This window comes from Brachionichthys hirsutus, chromosome 5 (genome assembly GCF_040956055.1).
Source record: "Brachionichthys hirsutus isolate HB-005 chromosome 5, CSIRO-AGI_Bhir_v1, whole genome shotgun sequence".
NCBI classification, from domain to species: Eukaryota; Metazoa; Chordata; class Actinopteri; order Lophiiformes; family Brachionichthyidae; genus Brachionichthys; species Brachionichthys hirsutus.
In genome coordinates this window covers 10,899,490-10,921,255 of record NC_090901.1, presented here as the reverse complement: position 1 = coordinate 10,921,255, position 21,766 = coordinate 10,899,490, and the positions used below count along the sequence as shown (strand labels likewise).

The following is a 21,766-nucleotide window of genomic DNA, read 5'->3' as shown; positions in this document are numbered from 1 at the left end:
TATATTCCAACTGTATTTTAATGGTGTCTCAAATATTCTGCCCTCACTTCTAACCACTTTAGTACATTAGGAGGAGGGGGAGGGGGTCCATATTGTAAATTGAATCTGATTAGAAACCATCAAAGCTGGTGAGAGTTCAGATTGAAGGGGCGACATTATAAAGCATATTGTTTTCTCCTGTTTGGATGGAGCTGCGTCACTTCCTCTAAGCAGGAACCACAAAAGCTGCAGAAACCGGGCGGCAGTCAAAAATATGTTTTGTTCGGACGGACGCAGAGGCGGGTCAGGATGGAAACTTGGCTCCAAGCCAATGCATTTATCTTTACAGCTTTTCTGTGCTTGATGAGTAAAGTCACGAGGCTCGGCGTTCACAGCCGCCATAAAGACGCTGCTAGACGCCTGACAAACCTGCTGAGGTCTCACCTGGACTTATGTCTGTGCCTTTATCTTCTGTGTTTGGAGAGTGGGAGGAGGCTGTCGTCTCGATAAGGATTAGTGCAGGGCATAATGCCGGCCTAGCTTCAGGTGGAACAGGTTTCAGGAAACACACCTGTTGATACCAACACATTCCTGCATGTAGGTGAGAAAGGGTGGGGCTGAAAGGTGTCCTTTCCGGATTAGGCTGAAATTCTCACACGCCGGTGACAGAGAGGCAGTCCTGTCAAAGATGGACCCCGCTTCATGTTTCTGTGTCATTGCCGCTGCCCTCTTCGTCTTCACCCTGCTGCAGTGGCTGAGGAAGGGCAATAGTGTCACATTCTGGCCCCTGGCTGGGGCCCTAGCTGGGGCCTCCCTGTGTTTCATTCTTCCTCCAGGAGTCTGTGGGGTCGTTCTCCTCGGCTGCAGCTTCATCCTGAGGCGTGAGACTGATGGGAACGCTGAGCTGCTGCCTGCGAGGAAGAGGGCGGTGCTGGTTACAGGTGAGACGGCGTTCATGCTTTGGGTGCTCTTTGATCGGATGTATATTTGATCGCGTGACATAAACGTAGATGGGTTTCTGGGACAGTGTCCTCGTGAGGGTTAGCGTGGCTCCCGTCCCGGTCTCTGGCCTAGAAACGGTCCAAGTTTTCTGTGCTTGATGAACGGTCAAAGGAAGAACATCAAATATTCTCTCAGCCGATAAAACAGCATCCATCAATCCAGTTTAACGGTTATAACATATCTGTTTATTCGAATATAATCATGATACTAAGAGTACCACGAGACTGGAGAGCTTCTACTTCCAGTCTGTCCCTAAAATATACATAATACAGAAGTAAAAAATATATATAATACAAAAATACGAGATAAATTAAGAGTTAAATAAGGTGAAAGAAATTGCACAGATGTGGAAAAAGGTATTACAGATTGCACAGGATGTATAGAGTATTGCGTTGTAAAGTTATATTGCACATTGTAAATTCAGGGTGGAGACAGATCTGTCCTTGTTCTGATGCCCCAGAGGGCAGCGGGTTCGAACCAGGATCTCGATGTTGATGTTCTGGATTTATTTTTGGACGAGTATATTCGTTTTGGTGCTGAATGAGTTAATATTCTCCCGTGCCAGCCACGACGTGCGTCTTCGGTTGCCAGACCCCTGTAATAAACCGATAATAAAGCCAGCAGCCCGCATGATGCTTCTGCAGGTAAACAAACCGCTCGTGTTCTCAGAGACCGTAACGACCCATAACTGTTCCGAGATATCAAGATGTCCAATCAGCCCAGTAAAGTCAGAACCCGGAGACTTTCGGTATTTGGAAGTCACGTGGAAACGAGCGGCTGAGTTCTGGCTTTGTGATGTGTTGGCGACGCGTCCGGGGTGTACCCCCCCCCCCCCCGCCTCTTTCCCATAGCAATCTGGGATGCAATAAACACCCAATAAACACAAAGTGGAAGAAAATGGATGGATGGTTTTGTGAATCAAGAACAGTGGAAATGTCTCAACTGTCCTCCCGTTTCGTCTACTCCCAGGTTGCGATTCGGGGTTCGGACACGCCCTGGCGAAGCGGCTCAGTGAGATGGGGCTGACGGTGTTTGCTGGTGTGCTGCATGTGAACGGACCTGGAGCTCAACAGCTGAGAGAAGGAGCCTCCAAGAACCTACAGGTCCTGCAGCTCGACGTGACTGACGGCGCCCAGATAGAGGCGGCACGCCGTCATGTCCAAACCCAGGTGGGCCACGCAGGTGAGACCAAATGCCGGGTCCAGGCGTGTGGATCCGGATCCTGCAGAGCTGAGGATCTAAAGGGACACACAAGGACATGCTCCGCTATCGTTTCAGTTTCTGGGTCGTTCTGACATGATGAGACGTTGCTTGTGAAGAAATCTTAAAATACGATGCCGAGTCCAGAAAACAGAGAAATAGACAAAACAAGGATTACAAAGGGGGCGGGTGTTGTATCCCTGCAGGTTTATGGGGTCTGGTGAATAACGCAGGCGTCCTCCAGTGTCCCATGGACGCAGAGCTGCAGCCAATCACAAACTACAGAGTCTGTCTGGATGTCAACTTCCTGGGTGCCGTGAAGATGTGCCAGGTCTTCCTCCCTCTGCTGAGGCGGTCCAGAGGACGCGTGGTCAACGTGTCCAGCATGTCAGGTAGGTCCAGGCCAGCCACCTGAAGACGTTTGTTTGACTCCTGGAGAGAATCGGTTCATTCGCCTGAGAGCAGAACGTGTCACCCGCTCTTTTTCCAGGTTCGTTACCGTTCCCTTTATTTGCTGCTTACGGAGCCTCAAAGGCGGCGCTGAGCAATTTCTCTCAGGTGTTGAGGTTGGAGTTATTGCAGTGGGGTGTCAAGGTGATCCTAGTTGAGCCTTCAGGCTTCCGAACAAGTAGGTTTACCTGCTCAGGTAAAGCATTCACGACAGAATCTTGTTTACAGCCTTCACTAAAAGTGATCCCGTCTTCTTTATTCTCTTTTGTCTCTTATTGTCTCTTCATCAGATCTCTTTGGTTCTGATGAGGACATCGCCCGCCACAGAAGCAACGTCCTCACAGCCGTTTCGTCTGAAGCCAGAGAGGATTATGGAGACGAGTACCTCTTGTCCTACCCCACGAGACTGTCCACAATTCTTCAGGGCATGATGGAGGACTTGTCTCCCGTGGTGGACGCCCTGTGTCACGGCCTGTTGTCGGCTCATCCCAAACCTCTCTACACCCCCGGGGAAAAGGGATGGCTGCTCCCATTTCTCTACCGCTGCTGTCCCACTACAGTATTTGACAGAATCATCATGAGCCTTAAACACAACACAGACCGTAAACCAGAGGGGATCAACAGGAGCTGAAGGGGACGGCAAGTTCGACAGACAGTAAAGCAGCTGGAGGCCTCACTTTGTGTGATATGAACACGTAGGCGAAGCTTCTCAGTAAAACACGGACAGATTTCTCCTCAGATAAAGATATAAAACAGCATAAAATGATCCATTTAGCTCACAGAGTTCAACTCGAATCTGTGCAGACTTGTAACCCAAGTCCTTTCCCCCCTTCTTTATCTTCTATACTTTGTTGGTGCCACTAGGAAGTTCAGTTTCTCTGCATTTGACCGATCCGGGAGCAGCCAGCCCACTGCTGAGGTTAAGTGCCTTGCTCAAAGTTTGTCTGCCCATTTTAATCAGTCAGTAGAGCTTCATCTGAGCCTGCAGAGACTTTTCGGGGTCTGCCTCCCCCACCCCCCTAGTCTCCATCTTCTTCACGTATTAAGAAAGCCATGATTGTTTGACTGAAAAAGTCCAATTAGAAAAAGTAGCGACTAAATAAAGGTATAATTCTCATGTTTAGATGGACTGCTCCTTTGACCATTGAGCTGAGTTTTGCCCTGTTACTTTCAGGTCTCTGGGTATTATTGCTACTAAATGGTAGCAGCTGCAGCAAGATTACCATCGTCCAATCGGCATCACGTCTGTGACGTTTAGCCCCCTTCTTGTGACTTTGGCATCTAGTTGATCAGATAAAGATTTTCCGATGCAGTTTCATGCCTGAACTTCTTTGACTCCGTTTGCGGCTGTCATTTAACCCACTGCTTTTTATGCAGTGGGTTTTATTTCTCCACAAAAACTGGTAAATAATTGTTAGTAATAAATAAATAAATATGGAGTTGTAAGAATCAAGTAGTTTAGAAATACATTCTGCTTTAGATAAAGTGATTCTGCCGAATGTGCAACATTCTGAACACCTGGAAAGCGTCATCCCGCCGTCCGCCATGTTGGAATCACCGGAAGTGGTCGCGATGCTACGCGGTCTCGTAGCGCTACGACAACAAGGGTCCATGTCTTTAAGTTTTCCATTTTCAGTTTAATGGCCAAGACATTCATTCTCTTACGTGTGTGCGTGCCGGAGATGAAACGTTCACCTGTAGCTAGTTAGCTTAGCTTTCCGCGCAGACCGGAACCTCAAACATAGTCAGTCACAAAATGTTTAACTCCTGCTGACACGGGGAAACCGGAAACCAGACATGTGACGACACCGAGCCGTGCATTTAATGGTAGCCTCATTTGTTCTGCACAGACTCCCAAAAAAGATATACAAATCTTAACCATCTAAAAAGATGCTTCTTTAAAAAAACAATATAGATGTATAACATCCAATAAGCCTTAAAACACTACACGATACACAGAAGTATCCCCGAGTCCATCACACGGTGGCTTCAGGCCTGAGGTTTCAGAAAGACTCTCTTTGTGCAGGTTTCTTCCACGTCCTGCTTGACGTTTTCTTCGATTGCTGCTCTCTGACGCTTCTTTACAAACTTCTTCTTCATGCTTCCAACTAAACTCTCGTATCTGAAAAAAAAACGTCGATATCAGATTACGTTATAAGACAAAATGAACAATATGTAAGTTCTAACAATAAAGCATGAAAAATAAAACCAACTCTTATTGAGAGCTGAACAACACGAGCTTGTACCTCCGAGCCATTTCTTCATCTGGAATGTCTGTTTGCATCTGGCTGATGTCCTCCTCTTCTTCTTTCTCCTCTTCATCCTTTGGATTCATCAGAACCATCAGTTTCTGTGACAAACAATTAAGAAGTCAGCATTTAAGGGGCATTTTTAGATTCAAACTCATTCATTTTATGCTGCACCAGTGATGTCATACACTGATAACCTCACGTGTGTGTTTACAGATGTAAAATGTAACAAGAAACAGGGTTTGACAGCAGACATGAACATGACTGGGCTCTACTTTCATCAGATGCTGCAGACGGGGAAATAGTTCAGGGCAGGCCAACATGAAAGCTTTTTCATAACTCCTAATATATTGAAGAAAAATAGATAAACATCTTCGCAGAGGATGGAATAAAACAGACCTCGACCTCTGGATTAAAACCCTTAAACGAGATGCGCCCATACTTCAGATCCTCACAGGGAACAAAACTCTTCTCTTCTACAATCAAGCTCCTAAAAAATGAAGACAAAACATTAGACTCATCTCTTAGTATGAGGGAATATTAATGACAGCCTCACACACACTCTAAAGTTTATGGTACCAGACAGCATTAGTTTGAAATTACGAACAAAGCACCTAATGAATTGAACACTAAAAGAAAAACGTCATTCTTTTCATTACGATCAGTCTCTTAACCTTAAAATGTGTTTGTTTTCCTGTATATTTCTTTATCTTATCTGATCTAAATGAAAAATCAATACAGTACTAATATCTATGCATGCAATACAACTACTGAATCTGAAATAACAGCCAGTAAAGCTATTTAATAAAGATCTGTCCTTATTATTTATGTATCTAATTAAAATTCACAATATCCTATAAAACAAGTTAAAGAAACTCAAAATATAGTTTAAAGTGCGAGTAAATAATATCTAAATGTGGTAGAGGTACTGAAACTAAGAATAAATTCATTGATCATAAACTGATCAATGATCTGGGTGGTTTGGGAATCCACAAACAAATCATTTGAGGCTTTTTATTTGATAACACGCAAATACAGAGAAACAATAACAACCGAAAACAAACATACAATTCAGTGCTAGGGTTGGGGTTAATCTGGTGGATTATTCTAGTCGTCTGTTCACCAAAATGCCTCAAAGTAACTTCATTCAGACCAACAGACATTTACAGAAAGCTTGTGGTCACCTACTCTTTAGCTTTTAGCTCTGGCAGGTCGAGATACCAGTGCTCATCACTGATGATCCTCTTCTCATCTTCCTCCAACTGCTTCTTCGTCTCTTCATTCAGGCCCCTCTGCATGAACTGAGAAAACGCGAGAGATCACAGTCTAACCAACAACACAGCTGGAAAGGTATTAAATAATAGAGTTAAAAGCAACCACTTCCCTTCCCTCACATCCACAGAACTAGAATTATGTTAAGGTGGATTCCATTTACCCAAACATGGTCATTTAGTTTTATAATTACCAAGTTAGCTCTCAAACTTAACATATACAATATATAACCTGGACGTTAACCAAAGAAAAACTTAAAAGAAAAACAACAACACAGAAGACTTACAATAGCCTAACTTCAGAATGAGATTCTGAGTGGGTTGAAGCCTGAGAAGTAAAGTCAGCTAACTCATGCTAGCATCTCTTCTGGCTTATTAGCTTCACTTACCTTCATTCGCAAGAGGTTTTTGGAGAGTTTCATAGAGTCGTTCGACATTGTTAAAACTGTTTGAATATATAAAACCACGCTACAGGAGGATTTGATAGTTTCCAAGCGCGTTAGCTGTTAGCTAAAACCAATCCACCACGCCGTTTCTCACAAATAAGTCAAGAAAAGTCAAATGCCGAGCAGAAGTTAGCAGGCCGGCTAATCTATCGTTGAGCTCGTAAATGTTGAAGAACAACAAAATGATTTGTATGTATGAAAACAACAGCGCAGCACGCCTAACAAATCTGCGGTACTGTATGAATTAATATAGTCTAAAGTACGGATGGGACGAACAACAACAACAAAGCACCGTCGAGTGCGCATGCGTGAAGCCTCGGATTGGTGCGTATCCGTGACCGGATACAGGAGTTTTGTCGTCCGGATGTGACGCGGCAAAAAGGAAACAAAATGTATCGACTTGTTGCGGGTTCGCTGTCGCTGTGCCGACTGGATTTCCGCTTTGCCCCCATTCATGGATCGTTCTCGGAAACGTGTGAATGAATCCATTTTTAGTGTTATTTCATATGATTGAACACTTTGGTTAATAAAATCCCACATAAACATTTTAACTCTGAATTTTATTACACAAATTTACTATAATTTACATGCCAACTCTTGAGCATTTACACAAACAAGCAAAATGTGAACCCTTCACATGAACAACTTCGAAGATGAACAACAAAGATGATAATAGTTTAAGTAAGAGACTAGCAATTTGAATAAAGATTAAATATTATTTCACAGGCTAATGTTGGGTTTACAGCGTGCAAGTTTTCCCATCTTTGTTCCATTTTGTTTACCTGCAATGGAATATCAAGCAGATTTGAGTATTCATCTGATCGACACTAGAGTATTGGGCAAGTTTAATGGGCAATAAGTACTTATTTATTGCGTTTGACCACAACAATCAAAGTGATGAAAAATATTCTAGCATAAGCTAAAGTCCACGGTAGCATTAAAAAATAAATCAGTGATATTAAACTGAAATCTTTTATGATCTATATGCAACTAATTCAGACAACAGAAAATGAAACATCACAAAATCACATTATTTATGTTTGGTACTCTAAACCGTGTGTTTTTCACAATCTAATCGCTCTACCAGATAAAAGTTTTTTTGCTTAAGTCATATATTTTTTATTGAACACACGATTTCCCTTCCTCTGGTCGAGATGCAGTTATTGACTAATCGGTGTTGAAAATGCAGCAACAAGATGATGAAAGTGTTCCTCTGGAGAGAAATATACAACTTCCTCTTTTCACCTTGCTTCATGATGGGTTTACTGTCCAAGTTTGCGAGTCAACTCGAACAGGTCAAGTCAGGTGCACAATCCACTGCAGGCCGAACCGTTTTTATTGTGCATTAAGTTGTGCTGGTTCATCCACAATGATTTTATTCATTCAAATGACTTGAACTTATTTACTGAGTGTCATTGTTCTAATTAAAAGAAGACGAGAGGAAACTGTTCCCAGATTTTAGACTTCTGAAACCGTGAAACAACATTTTTGAGGACCAGATGAAACATGAAATGCATAGACAAAGGTTAATAAAGTTATAACGGTGTCATAAGAGGTTGTGTGATCACATCTCTGACACTGTGGCTGATTCAGGGTCTGCTGCTTTTATTAGCTGGGTCCACACAGGAGCAACGAATCCCACTGACTCACACACACACTACTGTTTCACGCTGACTACAGCCCATCGGTACACCTGTACACCCAAACACCTGTTCCGTCTGACATGGACTTTATGAAAGCCTTTAAATTCAGTTTTTGTTCATACAATGTGTTTTAATTAACAGTGAGGCCATGCAGTGACCTCTGACCTCTGATGTTTAAAACGATGCTTCATGTATTGTCTTCCGTAGCAGGTTGTAGATTATATTCAAGGTGACCCTGAGAGTTCACTGAGTCTGGTCTCCGTCACCCCCGTCAGACGAAGGCGCGGATCACTAACTCCTTCAGGGAACGGGATGACGCCTCCCCCCTCTCAGCATCTTTCACTCGAGTCAGCTCCTCCTGTAACTGAGCCACAGGGCGACCCGTTTGATAGCCAACATCCACCAGCAGGCCCAGCAGAGCGGCTCTGTGCGGTCTCAGTCCGTAACGCCTTACTGGCGGCAGCGCTCTCTGAGCGGCGGCAAAGGCTTGCTCTGGTTCATCCAGGTCCCTGTAACAGACCGCCATGGCAGACAGGGTGGGTACAATCAGGGTGGGCTTATGCCACGGTAACAGCTTCTCCTCAATCTCTAAAATGTCCTGAAGCTGCTCCAAAGCCAGCCGGAACTGTCCCGCCCGCAGCAGACCGTGAGCTCGGTTCTGTTCCTGCTCCGTGAGGAATACATGGAAGCGAGGGGAACCTCGGATGCAGCGGATCGCGTACAGTTTCGCCAGGTAGTCCTGCAGGGCGAGGCGCCGCTCCGAGATGATGTCAGGGCTGAAATTCCCCGTCAGGAGCTTTCTGGGGAGAAGCACCTCCTCCAGCTCCTCGCTGAACTCCTCCAGGAGTTTGTGATGGAAGCGGAAAAAGTCGCTGTAACGGCGCTCTACAAACACGCGGCGGGCATCGAAGCCACCTGAACGCATCACTGCAACCTCGTACACCTGTGGACAGACAGGAGACAATAAGACACGGGGACAGTCTCCTCCAGTGAGCTTCACAGATGGCGAGCTCACCACATGTTTAGACACCATCTGTTCAACGATACGACTGGATGGGATTTCAAACAGCAGCTTGACGGGTCGCTCGCCCTGCTTCACTGCCCTCCAGTTCTGCTGCAGCTCTTTAGTGGTTAAACTGGAATCACCGGGAAGGCCGCCTGCAGAGACAGTTAAAAGGAACAGTTCTTGTCTTAATAGCAAAGAACATGAGACATGGCATCAGTCTGTAACAAAATGAGAACCTGGATCCACAGGTGTCGGGTCTGTCAGGTCGCTCTCGGGTTCTGGTTCTGGTTCTCTCATAGCAGCCAGACAGCTGATCCACAAGGAACTGGACTGTACTGGAGCCCCCCTGCAGGACAGTGGGGTTGAAAACCCCATGACAAGTACTCGGATACTTTATTTCAGTAAATATAGCATTTATATAAATACATACACATTATAAAATCTGAAACCAGTCAAAATGATCCCAAATCTAAAGTGGGATTTCATGAAAATGAAAAATGTCCAATTATTCCGGTAACGGTCGCTCTGGAGACCAGTTTAAACTTTTATTGTGTTTCTGGTTCTATGAAGCACAATAAACCCAAAAAGGGGGCGTGGCTGTCATGCTGCTTTTTATTATATACTTTGGCACAATTTTTCACATATTTTGTGATTTTCATAAATAGTTTTGTGAATCGCTTGCCAAAGGACAGACCACATACCTGATCAATCTGCACGACTTGATGGGGTTTTGGTGAACGAAGCAGGACTCATGGTGCAGAAAAGAAGCCTACATGAGGATTAATCATCGAGTTTAACATCATGCACGCAGACGAAGCAGGAGAACGGGGTAACTATGGGAACTGACAGCATGAATATATAAAAAGTGTGTATGTGATTAAAAAAAAGTGAAGGGGGAAGTCAGTGTTTGAACACTGTGGAAGATAAGGTGAAGAGGAAGTGAACGAAAAGAGCAGTTTAGACGTTTGGGTTTTGTTTTATGGCTCTTACAGCATGTCACTTACCCCAGAAGTACCCCAGAAGTACCCCAGTCCTCTGAAGCCTCCTGAGAATCACCCAAACATGGGTCTTCTTACCCAAGTGGAGATTTATCACAGACAACGTGGTGCGTTCAAGTTCCTCTCTGCTTCTGTGGGTGGAGACTCGTTTGCATCTCATGTGCTGTTCATCATCTTCCCACCTGGTGGTGCTGTTCACTCAATGTGTTACAAAATGTGTCTTGGATCAGAACAAATCCAGTGAATTTGATCATGGATTCATTCAAGAGTTTACGTTTCTTCTTCTTCTAATTTCACAGGAAGTAATTCGCACATAGTTCACGTCAGGATCATACAGATACAGATAATAATCCAGATCTGCTTGATTAAAATGTGTTTGCTGTGCATTTACCAGTACCTTCATTTAGCTGCTACGTGCTAACAAACAGCACCAGAAATATATCCAGATGACGACTGGTGATTTTAACATCTGGTGTGTGTGAGCATGAAGGATCAACGACAGCAAACACTTCCTAATCTCTGCCGCTGTAATTATATTACAATGAAACAAACACATCACTGGTTGTGTTTCACCATAATACTTACTTTCAGGTCTAAAACACGCCTTCAATTGTCAAGTAGTCCAAAAGTGCGCTGATTCAAGGTGCTGAATCTTTACAACAATAACATACAAACAGAATCAACCGGGTTTCTTTAGACATTTGATATTTATTCGTGTTTTACAATCAGGAAAATCTAATAAAAGTGTTTGAAGCAAATAAAACAGACTTCTGGAGTAGAAAATAAAGGCACTTAACTTACATCAGCTCCATAAAATAGATTTAGTTTTTTTTTTTTTACAGATATTTACAAACCTTCTTCTCGCGGTTTACGGATAAATCGAAAGGCAGAGGAGAAACGCAACAGCAATAATCACATTGCAGATACCATAATCAATCTGTTACTGATCGATGACACATACTGAAGGATTCAACATGAAAGTCAGTGCCTGATTGTCACGCCGTTGTTTTAACCTCTTCAGCTCCTCCTTGAACGTTCACGTCCATTCCTGTGCTCTCCAGTTGTGCCTCTGATGTCAAATACGACTTCAGCGACGCAACTGGCACAAGAGTGCTTGTTTTCAAAAGGCATGTTAGCATTCGCTTAGTGCTAAATCCTTGATTTAAGCACATGGTGTTTCTGTCAGAACTACATGGAAGGCTATGTTCATGCATAGCTAAGACATGCCAACAGAACTATTGGACATGCTAATAGTGCTATTAGACATCCTAACAGTGCTAGATATTGCACAATTTGAGTTCGGCTTCAATTTTTACACTTTAATCCACTATTTTTTTTCTTTCTTTTTTTAAAACACATTATTAAACAGTTTAAATACATTTCCTCCGGTTAGAATCAGTTTCACTGACATGGTTTCAGACAAGCTTGAGGATGATTCATGAAGTCAGAGCTGAAGGGGTTAAAGAGCAATTAACTAGATCATATTCTAGCCTCATAGATATTCATGTGTTTAAGGGAAGGAAGTTAAACTAAATAAAAATGTTGCCGTTATTTCACTTCAGCCAAACTGACAAATAATAAAAAAATACATTCAGAGAATAAACGGATGGAATGAAGGCAAACCAACCAACGTTATCAGTCGATGCACCTTCTCTTTCTGATTATTGATCAGCTTCTCTTTGATTTACCGGTTCAAACCAGCTGCATCCAGCGGTTTCACTGGAGTTTCACTGATAGACAGTCAGTGATCGATAGACAGTGATCGATAGACAGCTGCTGCTGATGCAACAGGAAGTAATGGCTGACAGGATTTGCCACAGAGTTATTTGTGGATTTTAAAAATGGTTGCTCCTTGGGTGCAACCAAATGAAATTGATAAGGAACAAATTATTGTTGTTATTTTCATACAACATAAATTAATCAAGGACATTCAGCGATGCATTCAGAACAGCCCGTTTGGCTGTTGAAGTCTCTAACGTCATCATGCGTGTGTGTGTGTGTGTGTGTTCACATCTCAGCACCATCTCAAGAAGAAGAAGAAGATTCTATTAAAGTTCAGCTCAGTCCAAATCCATGGAAGCGTGCTCGATGGATTCTTGATGTTAGGGTTCAATAGATTTCTGAAGTACCAGTAGGAACAGAGCTGCTGTTAGCTAATGGGCGGAGCTGCAGTCGTTGGCTGTGAAGGTTTCTACAGGGCAGCGACCTCTCACCACGCCTCAGATCTACGACGCCCCAGTCTTCATCAGCTGTGATGACTTCATTACAATTACTGTGTAATTACATCAGCACAATATGTTATGGTCGTGTTTGATGTATCGTCCCTCTTCACAAATATAGAAAGACACAGGTGTGTGTGCGTGTGCGTGTGCGTGTGCATGGCCTCAGTGGGAGGAGCTGCGGTCATTGGCAACGTCCTGTAGACGGCGGAGGAGGGCAGAGTGGTTGTCGGGACACACCCTCTTAGGTGACGTCTCCTCCTCCAGAGGCATGCTGCGCTTCCTGGTCGGGGTCTCGCCGGTCCGGATCATACTGTTGATTTCCTGCAGGCGCTAAAAGGGTCAGAGGTCGCAGGTCAGAGGGCAAGGTGGCCAAAAAAAATCATCACTTTGCATTGCTATTTTTAACATAAATACTTAGTGGAGAGAAATAAAGATCGATATTAGAGATTGGCTGTAGTTCGGATAAAGTATTTATGTGATCTGCTATTGTTTATGTACTGTAAAGATGTACTCTACGTGTGTGTGTGTGTTTGGGGGGGGGGGGGGTGTTCTCACGTTGGTAGGGCTGATGCACATGTAGTAGCAAATCTTGTCTCGAGGGGTTGTTGGCGTCGGGGCGGAGCCTGTTTTATGAGGTGAGATGTAGATGGAGTGTTTGCTGGACAGAAGCATCCGACGGGGGGAGCCCGTCCTCAGGGTGGGGTACGGACAGAGGGGTGGGGACTCCACCTGCAAAAAAAGACAGGTTAATTTGAAGTAAAACAGTACTTCCTGCATTTAAGGAACAGTTAACACCCATTTAGCATTGAAGAAGATGCTAAATAGTGTTACACAACTAGCATAAATGACTATTCATTGACGTACCCCTGCAGACGGCAAGCAAACGGAGTACTGCAGAGCGAACTGTCTCATCTGTTTGACGTAGACGTTGTTGTAGAAGTGGATCAGGTCTCCTCGCTCCTCCTCGCCTGCGTCCGAGGAAGAGGAATTCTTGTTGGCGGTGATGGTGGGGGTCGAGGGGGTGCTGCCTGGCTGGGGGGCTGGTAAGGTGCTGCTGGAGCGAATAGGAAGCGGACTGACATCACCACCTCCTGGGAGGGGGAGAGGGGGGCAAAGGACACATAGTGAATAAAATGTGTCAATCAATCAGACCTTATATTGATCCTTGGAAGAAAGGTGGAACCCGTCGGAACCACAACAGGCGTTTCTTACCTGCATCCTGGCTGCTGTCGGACAAAATGTGTTTGTTGGCGTCGCTGCTGCCAGAGAGACGTCGCCTCCTTCCAGAGATCAACACACTCCTGTACACCTGAGACAGAAACACACACACACACGGTTTCCTAATGTGGACAGTAACAAAGTCTGTTTACTCAAGTACTTGCATCAGGTATACTTTGAAGTACAGTATTGTGTTATTCAATCTTATGGAGCTTTACTGCTCAATAATGAGAATCTACTTGCTGGCGGGTAATCTGGTGCGGCCTGTGGATAAGTAGTTAAAAACGAGTGCCTAACAAACAGTAAACAGGCTCTCACGTTGCTGCTGGCCTGAGGCTGAGTGCGGTAACACTTCATGATGTTCTGGAAGGACTTGTCTTCTTTGGTCACCTGCAGGCATCAAACAGGGGCGTTAACGTCAGCGGGAGCAAACAGGACGGAGGGATGTTCTCTCGTGAGCAGGGACCTTCGCCATGACATAAACAGCACACATGAGGAGCTGGTCCAGGTGGCGGTCCATCATCAGGTCGGCGCAGTGGACCAGAGAATGCTCAAAACACGTCCAGATCTTTCTCCTCAGCTCAGATGAAATGTCCAGTTTGGCACAAAGATCTCGGAGGCGCACGCTGGCCAGGTGGTACACCTGTGGGAGGTGAAACAGCTCAGGGTCTCTACATATCACTACACATCAAAATACACCTTCAGTACACCGTCTCAGCATACCGAAAACACACAAGAATACATCAAGCAAATCAAACATCTGTCCAGTAGATCTGTGTAATTAGACTCACTCATCCCTGACCGATGGGGTTAAACTCTAAACGAATTACCTTCTTGTGCTCAATAAAGTTTTTTGAGTCTGCATATTAGAGTTAAACTATAAAGATTTGGTTTCCTGTTTTCTTTGTGGTTTTACAGAAATGACACTGCCCCCTAGTGGAAACTCATAACATCCCCAGTCTGCTGATTCACCGCCAGCGACTGTAATCAGCTCAACAGGTGATTGGATTGAACCGTGAAGAAGAACCGGGCGTTGTACCTTTCTGAAGAACAGCGACAGCGAGCCTTTCCGTAGCGGGCTGCTGGGCGCCTTAGCCGCCGGCTTGGCACCAGCCGACTGGAGAGTGCCAGCTAGATTCTGAGTTGACAATGGCTGCAGCGTGGCTCCTCCCTGTCCAGTCACACTCACCTGGACCGGGAAGAAGGTGATGCCTCCACTCTCGTTGGCTATGCCTGCAGAGGTCAGAGGTCAATGACGCTTATCGTCATCGTTCACATTCCGTTATCAGGCCCTTACCCCGCACAGGGATGGTTAGCGTTTGCCCGTTGTCGGCAGTCATGGTGGCGGTTCCTACGGTAACCACGGTCTGTCCAGCTGGGATGGTGGCAACAAGGCTGGACTGTCTGGGCTTGGCAACGGCGGCCGGCGCCGCACTGGTTATGCTGGTTGTGCTGCTGGTGCTGGTGGAGGAGGCTCCAGGCTCAACCTTGAGCGTTTCTGGAAACAGACGACGGCGACCTGCACCCGTGGGCGGAGAGCTGTAGCGGTCCAGGAGGGTGGTCGGGGAGGGAGACACACCTGGGGGAGGGGGGGGCATTGTATTCACGTTGAAAGACAGGGAAAGGTGAAGGCACACCTTTGACCGTGCTGTTGGAGTTGAGGTCCGGCCTGTGGTTGGTGGGAGTGACAGGAACGCCTCCCGAGATGCTCTCATCACCTTTTTCCAGGTACTGAGGAGGCATCACCTGAAACACACAGAGCCTGTTCACACCTGGTGGCCACACGAGTCCTGGCAGGTCCAGTGACTGACCCATCTGGCATTACGATGCGCTGCAACCACTAGTGGGTCAGATCGGATCATTTAACATTAACTAGGAGAGCTTAAACAGCAAAACGAGTTCCTGTGATGTGTGTGTTAGATATTGTTGTGCAGGTTGTGCTTTCTGGACCTGCTGGCAAGCCGGCACACGTTCCTTGGCCCCGCGGAGGCTCTGCCACAGGGGGGAGTCACTGGTCCAGGCCAGGCTCTCCAGGATCTGCTCCTCAACCCGGTTCAGATGCTTCACCACCTCCCGAAACAGACCCTGCTCCGCCCGCACCAACACCTCAATCACCTACACACACACACACACACACACACACACACACACACACACACACACACACACACACACACAGGCAATTTTTAGTAAGACGACGGTATAAAAAACAAACAAGGATGTGTATTTATGAGGGAATGTTGTTTGTTGTTTTATTTGTAGTCTTGTAAAAAGACAAACAAATAATTATTTTGTGCGATTTTGTTTTTTTACAGGCAGAAATGTCCCAATTCAAACCCATCTTCAGTTTATTCTGGCATCATATCCTGAATTGTTGCTTTTATTGTTTACTATTTTGCACTTTCTCATGATTTTATTGCAATTTAAAAACTCTGTTTTGTCATTAATTTATGTCAGGAACAATAAACCTGAATCAGCATCACTATAAGTTAAAACCTAAATGTTGCTACCAGTCATATCGGTCGTATTGATACCTTGTAGAAGTGATAAGCAGGCAGCTGGAAGATATTGATCAGGTTGGGGAAATCTCCTGGAGGTCTGTAGGAGAAGACGACGATCTCTAGAGAGCAGATGAGCAGAGAACGGTGGAAGACGTCCTGCTCCAGAATACACTGCAACCCAGATATTTAGCAGTGAGGTCACAGTAATGAGTCTGACGGTTCAGATGAGGAACGCACTTTAACTGACGGCCGTCCATTCATTACACGCGTCTCTATAAGTGTTTCTAAAAACTAGAACCACTCACCGACAGGTCAGCGTCTCCCAGGATAATCTTTTCTCTCTCAACGATGGACTCCAGGATCCGGTAGTAGAGCGCCTCCGCCAGGTGGAAGTACTTCACTGCCATTTCTACCAGGAGGATGCCACAGTAAGCAACAAGTAGAAGTACATCCTTGCTTTCTGTAGGACTGTGTGTGGCATACCTTTCCCCATGCCCCTGCTGTCCAGCTCGCTACCTTCAAAATGCTGACAGAAGAGGTCAAACATGGCCTTCAGGCGCTCGCTGATGACATCACTGGGGTCTCTGGCACAGGACCTGCAGGCGTACAAGCATGTGTTCAAATCCAGCCGTTGAAGTAAATACAGGGTCATTTTGAGCTGAAACTATTTGTTAAAGACAGGACGAGTGTATGTGAGGTCATTATAGATTAGTTAATGATGTCACTGTGTGAAAGGAATGTGCGTCTAATGAGCCTGACAGCCTGTAGCTCTGAGCCAATCACAGATAAGATAGCAGCTGCTGCAGATCCATAAACCTACCTGAGCGTCTCCAGCAGCTTAGCACTCGGGCCCTGTTTGCTCCCTGACAGCAGCGTGTGGAGTCGCCCGACGCTCTTCATGGCGGTCGAGACCGGAGATGCCAAACTGTTCTCCTGAAAGTACTTCCTGCTCGTCAGAGGGGTGGAGACCTTCAGAGCTGAGGCCTGAGGAGGAGTCCATATTTTAATATTTACTAATTCTATGATTTTTTTTAAATAACATTTTATTTCCATTATATTTATTTATTCTAGTCGTTTAACTGAAAATATTTTATTGCTATTTTATTTATTTTTATTTAGATAGGACAGATGAAGAATTTGCGTGAGGGAGCAGAGGTGGGGCGCGTGCTTAAACCGCTACGCCCCATTTTATTATTTTCTAGATTTATTCATTTTTAACAGATCGAAATGGACCTGGAAGCGCTAAAAGAGGAAAACATAGAACCATAAGCTGACTGTCTCACAGTGAGGCTGTTGTGGAGCCTGCTGATGGCGCTGTCCTGGTTCTCTACCCCCTCACACAAGCAGGGCCCCGGGGTCCCAATGTCCTCAAACGCCCCGTCACCGATGAAAATCCTCTCGTCCAGGCTGCCGGTGGCCAGAATGTGTTCCTCATAGACCCGGCTGAGAGATAAACTGGAGACACAGTCGACGTTTCAACATTAATATAACATAACACATTATCCCACGACTGGACAGGTCCCATGATGCACTGGGTTTGAGTTTTTATAGGCTTAATTTACCGTAGTGACATCATAAACTGCAGTAGAGACAAAAGATGAGAGCATGGAGAGACTATTAAAATTCTGTTTGGCGTGAAAAGAAAAGAGACCGTTGAAGATGTGAAGGGATGAACGGCAGCAGAAAACTGATCATAACTTATAGTTTAAGAAAGATTTGACCTGTCAGGTAGGAAACGTATATAAAAAAACCTGTTTGTACAGTAACATTCACAGCAGGATTTTCTTTCCAGATGATGACTCTGTGAACGCATCGGGAAATATAACAGCACTGTGTGGAAACCAGAAACTCACAAACTGTCTCCAAAGTTCATGGGATCCAGAAAGCCGGTCAGACCGTCCTCCTTTCCTCTGAGAATCTGTGGGAGAAAGAGAGATGGAAGGAGAAGGAGCCCATAGTAGGGAGGAAATGACATTTTGTGAGTGCACAAACATATGACAAATAAAGTTCTTCTCTCTTCTCTAGTAAGTAACCAGCATCACTAGTGAGTAACCAGCATCACTAGTGTGTAACCAGCATCACTAGTGAGTAACCAGCATCACTAGCGATTAACCAGCAGGGCGTACTGGTTCGTAGGCCTGTCTGACCCATTGATATAAAAACTGCAGCACTGACTTCAGAGCAGGTTTTCTTGGTCGATGGTGATGACAGAAATACTTTTCAAAATGTTTCAGTGTACAAACACACACAAACACAAACACACACACACACACACACACACACACACACACACACACGTGAATGGAAGCGTGTCTCACCCTCTTGTGGAACAGTTTCTTGATGAATGGTTTCCAGAAGTGTTCTTTGACTCCTTTGGCCTCCAGCACGAGACCGTCATGGAGCTCACACAGCTCCTCTATGAAGCAGAATGGACCGGAGGACGGCCTGTAGTCCTTACTGCTGAAGTCCTCCGGTAGACCTGGGAACCATTAGACGCCTGAGACACTGATCTCTGATCGTACAAACATGCAGCTGTAAAACACGTTGCCGTGTTCATACACTGCCCGATAGGAGCCCACCCGATAGGAGCCCACCTGATAGGAGCCCACCTGATAGGAGCCCACCTGCTGCCAGTCAGTCTGATCTTTAAAGTTGTTACTAAGCAGAGATCTTCATTGTAGGCTCTGAGCTCGAGATATTCGCTAAAGCTAAAGGCACCTTCCTCAAACGGATGCTTACTAACAATTTTATCAAAGAGGCTACGGTGAATGTTTCATCTTCATAAAGGGCATAAACAACGCTGTTTAAAATCGCTCTGTGGTTTTCTACAGACCTGGATTGTGCTCATTTTACGTTTTCACTCTAGACTTCATCCTTCTCAGGCACTTACTGGACTCTGAGTTTGCTGGAGCTGCCTTTTGGATCAGGAGACATAAATAAGAAAACTGCAGCCTCCGGACTTGACAACGAAGCGAGTGTGAATCTGTTTTATGGGTCTATCATGAAAAGAAAGAGCGTTTTCTTCCTGTCTGATACGGTTTGGCGCGGCATCGTTTTTCACGTTGAGGCTGGGACAGCAGCTTCCTCCTCTACACTAAATATCCTGTTTGGAGACGGAGGTGGAGGAAACACCAGGTGTGAGCCGGAAGACAAAGAGTGCTGCAAAAAAACGTGCTGCAGCTCATTTTAACGTTGGCTGGTTGGAATCTGTTGAGCAGTCAGAGCTGAATGTTTGATTTATCTTGCGTGTTTAAGTCAGGACTGCACGCGGCCGATAAGCAGACTTCCTGTCATTCAAAAACTCCAGAGAATTAAACTGTTCATTTCTTTTCCAGATAGATTTTAAAACTGCGTTATTGTGCTGCTTTTCCCCTCAAAACTATCTTCAGAGTGAATTTTTAAACTTCAAGTTTCAGTCCTGCTCTTGTTTTGTGTAATATATTTGTAACAAGGCAGCAACAACGGTGGTGCTGTGGTTAGCGCTGTTGCCTCACAATAAAGGTCACGGGTTCGAATCTGACTTGCGGTCTTTCTGTGAGGCGTTTTCCCCGTGTCTGCGTGGGTTCTCTCCGGGTTCTCCGGGTTCCTCCAACGACCAAAAACACGCAAATTAGGCAAATTGGTTACTCTAAAAATTGTCCATAGGTGTGAGTGTGTGTGTGACTGATTGTCTGTCTGTGTGTGATGAACTGGCGGCTTGTCCAGGGTGTGCCCCGCCTCTCACCCGTTAGTCATTTACTCATATTTACGTGTTCTGTTTTGTAATAGAAGCTATACACAACATAATTCGATTTCAGGTTCTACGACCTGATCAGTGAATGATTTAGAGGGAAAGTCTGAGATAAGATTTAATCCCGAGAACAAGCGTCTGACTGGCCGTGTTTCTAGCTTAGCAAGCATATTTTTTAGCTCCTCTTATTTTCAGAAAACAAGCGCGTTGTCTGTTTGGCTCTCCAGAGGACATCAGAACCTCATCTCAAGGTGGAGCAGGTACCTCTGAAGTTTGGCTTGAGCAGCTCTTTCCTGCCGTTGCACAGCAGAGCGTTGGTGAAGACGAGGTCTAGAGCACACAGTAGCAAATGGTACGAGTTCACCAGGTCATCGCTGATCATCGGGAAGTTCCCTGAGCGGGACGGAAAAGACAGACGGGTCACCGCGGTCTTCGCCAGGCCGAGGTTGCCCCGTGTACGGTACACGCCACCCTGAGACCCGGCTCAGCATGAAAACATAAGGAAGCAGGAAACCTTTAGCGTGGACAAACAGGACCCAGCAGAAGTTGAAGACCTCAGTCACGGTGCAGGGATGACGCCTGGAATAGGATGAGAAGAAACCTTCCATCATCTCTATTCTCACGCTGCAACAATCCCCCCCCCCCCCCCCGGACCACATGTTCAGAAACTTTGGTGATTTCTCTTGAATAATCGATGCCAGTTTTCTGATTGATTGATTGGTTCTGCATCTGAACACGATAACACGCACGACGATGTCGCTGACTGTGTCGAGGCCAAATGTAGCTCACCTCTGCTTGCGGCTGCGGTGAAGCCGCGGCGGGTCGTCCGCCGGGGCCTTGAAGATGGATCTGAAGATGGGGACGTACTTCTTGAAGATGACGGCTGACACGGTGAAATTCCTCTCCAGCTTGTTGGTGGTCTGACGGAACTCCTGCGGGAGGTCAGCCATGTCCTGCCACTTCTTCATCTTACTGAAGAACTCTATGAGGCTGCAGAGACCAAGGGTGGGGGGATCACCCAATCAACAGGGTCATCTATTGGTCACATGACATATAAGGGAGACACAGGTGCTTTGAAGGCGTACCTCATCTCAGAGCAGCGCAGGATTCTCGTCAGAGAGACGTAGTTCCCATCTGAGGTGCCTTTACCCACTGTCGGAACTGAAGACCTGCAGGCGACGTACAGGGCACAGGCCAGCCAGTGCAGCTCACTACCCTGGGAGTGAGGAGTCAGGGGATGGGGGGGGCAGGAGGAGAGGAGAGAGAGAGAGAAAGGAGTCAGGGAGACAGGAGAAGAGGGGAGTCAAATCTTTACATTTATTTTATACCTGTCTTTTTTCTGTAAAACACTTTGAGATGCATTTCATGAAAGGAAAGTCCAATAGAAATGAGGTTTATTCGGATGTTGATATTATTTGTTTTATTATTAATAATACACAAGACGCATCCTGCCACTAAGTTTCATTCCTCCAGTGGTTTTCACCAAACCAACGAGCGTGAAATAAAATATAACCTCTTTAAAGACAGCTAATGAGCCCCGACTTCAAACCAGAAGTATTTCATTCAAGACCAAAAACAAAACTGCTCTTTGTTTATTCTTATTATAGTATTTGCTGGGCAGTTTAACGCATCCTATAAAACCGGATCCGCAGATTTCATCACTCGACGACACAAACAGAGCGATCTCACCTCCAGCGTGAAGTTTCTGTTGATGTTTTCGTAGGTTTTCCAGCCCTGGACGCTCGCCTCCTCGTCCATGTTTAAAGCCCGGCACAGATCCTCGTACCCGGCTCGGGCTTTCTGGACTAAATCGTCCTCGTCGCTCATTTTCTGCCTTACGCAAACGATTTA

The 21,766-nt window shown here is 45.5% G+C and overlaps 4 protein-coding genes across 4 annotated transcripts; 1 reads left to right on the top strand and 3 right to left on the bottom strand.

The window, feature by feature from the left end:
- The first annotated feature begins 574 nt into the window (after nucleotides 1-574).
- hsd17b2 (hydroxysteroid (17-beta) dehydrogenase 2) lies at nucleotides 575-3,262 on the top strand. Its single transcript, XM_068739635.1, is given in 5 exon segments — nucleotides 575-920; nucleotides 1,951-2,163; nucleotides 2,388-2,573; nucleotides 2,672-2,809; nucleotides 2,922-3,262. Coding segments are annotated over 5 exon segments (1,224 nt in total).
- Nucleotides 3,263-4,263: 1,001 nt separating this feature from the next.
- On the bottom strand, nucleotides 4,264-6,840 carry mphosph6 (M-phase phosphoprotein 6). The gene is made up of 5 exons (XM_068739634.1): nucleotides 6,541-6,840; nucleotides 6,069-6,181; nucleotides 5,280-5,370; nucleotides 4,878-4,981; nucleotides 4,264-4,753 (listed from the first exon to the last, which is right to left on the bottom strand). The coding sequence occupies exons 1-5, from the start codon at nucleotides 6,586-6,588 to the stop codon at nucleotides 4,621-4,623; spliced, it is 489 nt and encodes a 162-aa protein (XP_068595735.1). The 5' UTR covers nucleotides 6,589-6,840; the 3' UTR covers nucleotides 4,264-4,620.
- Nucleotides 6,841-8,511: 1,671 nt separating this feature from the next.
- snx20 (sorting nexin 20) lies at nucleotides 8,512-9,621 on the bottom strand. Its single transcript, XM_068738942.1, has 3 exons — nucleotides 9,483-9,621; nucleotides 9,256-9,398; nucleotides 8,512-9,183 (listed from the first exon to the last, which is right to left on the bottom strand). The coding sequence occupies exons 1-3, from the start codon at nucleotides 9,619-9,621 to the stop codon at nucleotides 8,512-8,514; spliced, it is 954 nt and encodes a 317-aa protein (XP_068595043.1).
- Nucleotides 9,622-12,628: 3,007 nt separating this feature from the next.
- rbl2 (retinoblastoma-like 2 (p130)) lies at nucleotides 12,629-21,742 on the bottom strand. Its single transcript, XM_068739195.1, has 22 exons — nucleotides 21,605-21,742; nucleotides 21,001-21,131; nucleotides 20,705-20,905; nucleotides 20,430-20,494; nucleotides 20,180-20,308; nucleotides 18,504-18,664; nucleotides 18,039-18,103; nucleotides 17,469-17,640; nucleotides 17,006-17,169; nucleotides 16,669-16,781; nucleotides 16,491-16,594; nucleotides 16,219-16,356; nucleotides 15,635-15,799; nucleotides 15,322-15,430; nucleotides 14,982-15,263; nucleotides 14,724-14,917; nucleotides 14,151-14,327; nucleotides 14,003-14,074; nucleotides 13,679-13,775; nucleotides 13,331-13,557; nucleotides 13,022-13,195; nucleotides 12,629-12,796 (listed from the first exon to the last, which is right to left on the bottom strand). Exons 1-22 carry the CDS (start codon nucleotides 21,740-21,742, stop codon nucleotides 12,629-12,631), a joined length of 3,246 nt encoding a protein of 1,081 aa, XP_068595296.1.
- Between the last annotated feature and the right edge of the window lie 24 nt (nucleotides 21,743-21,766).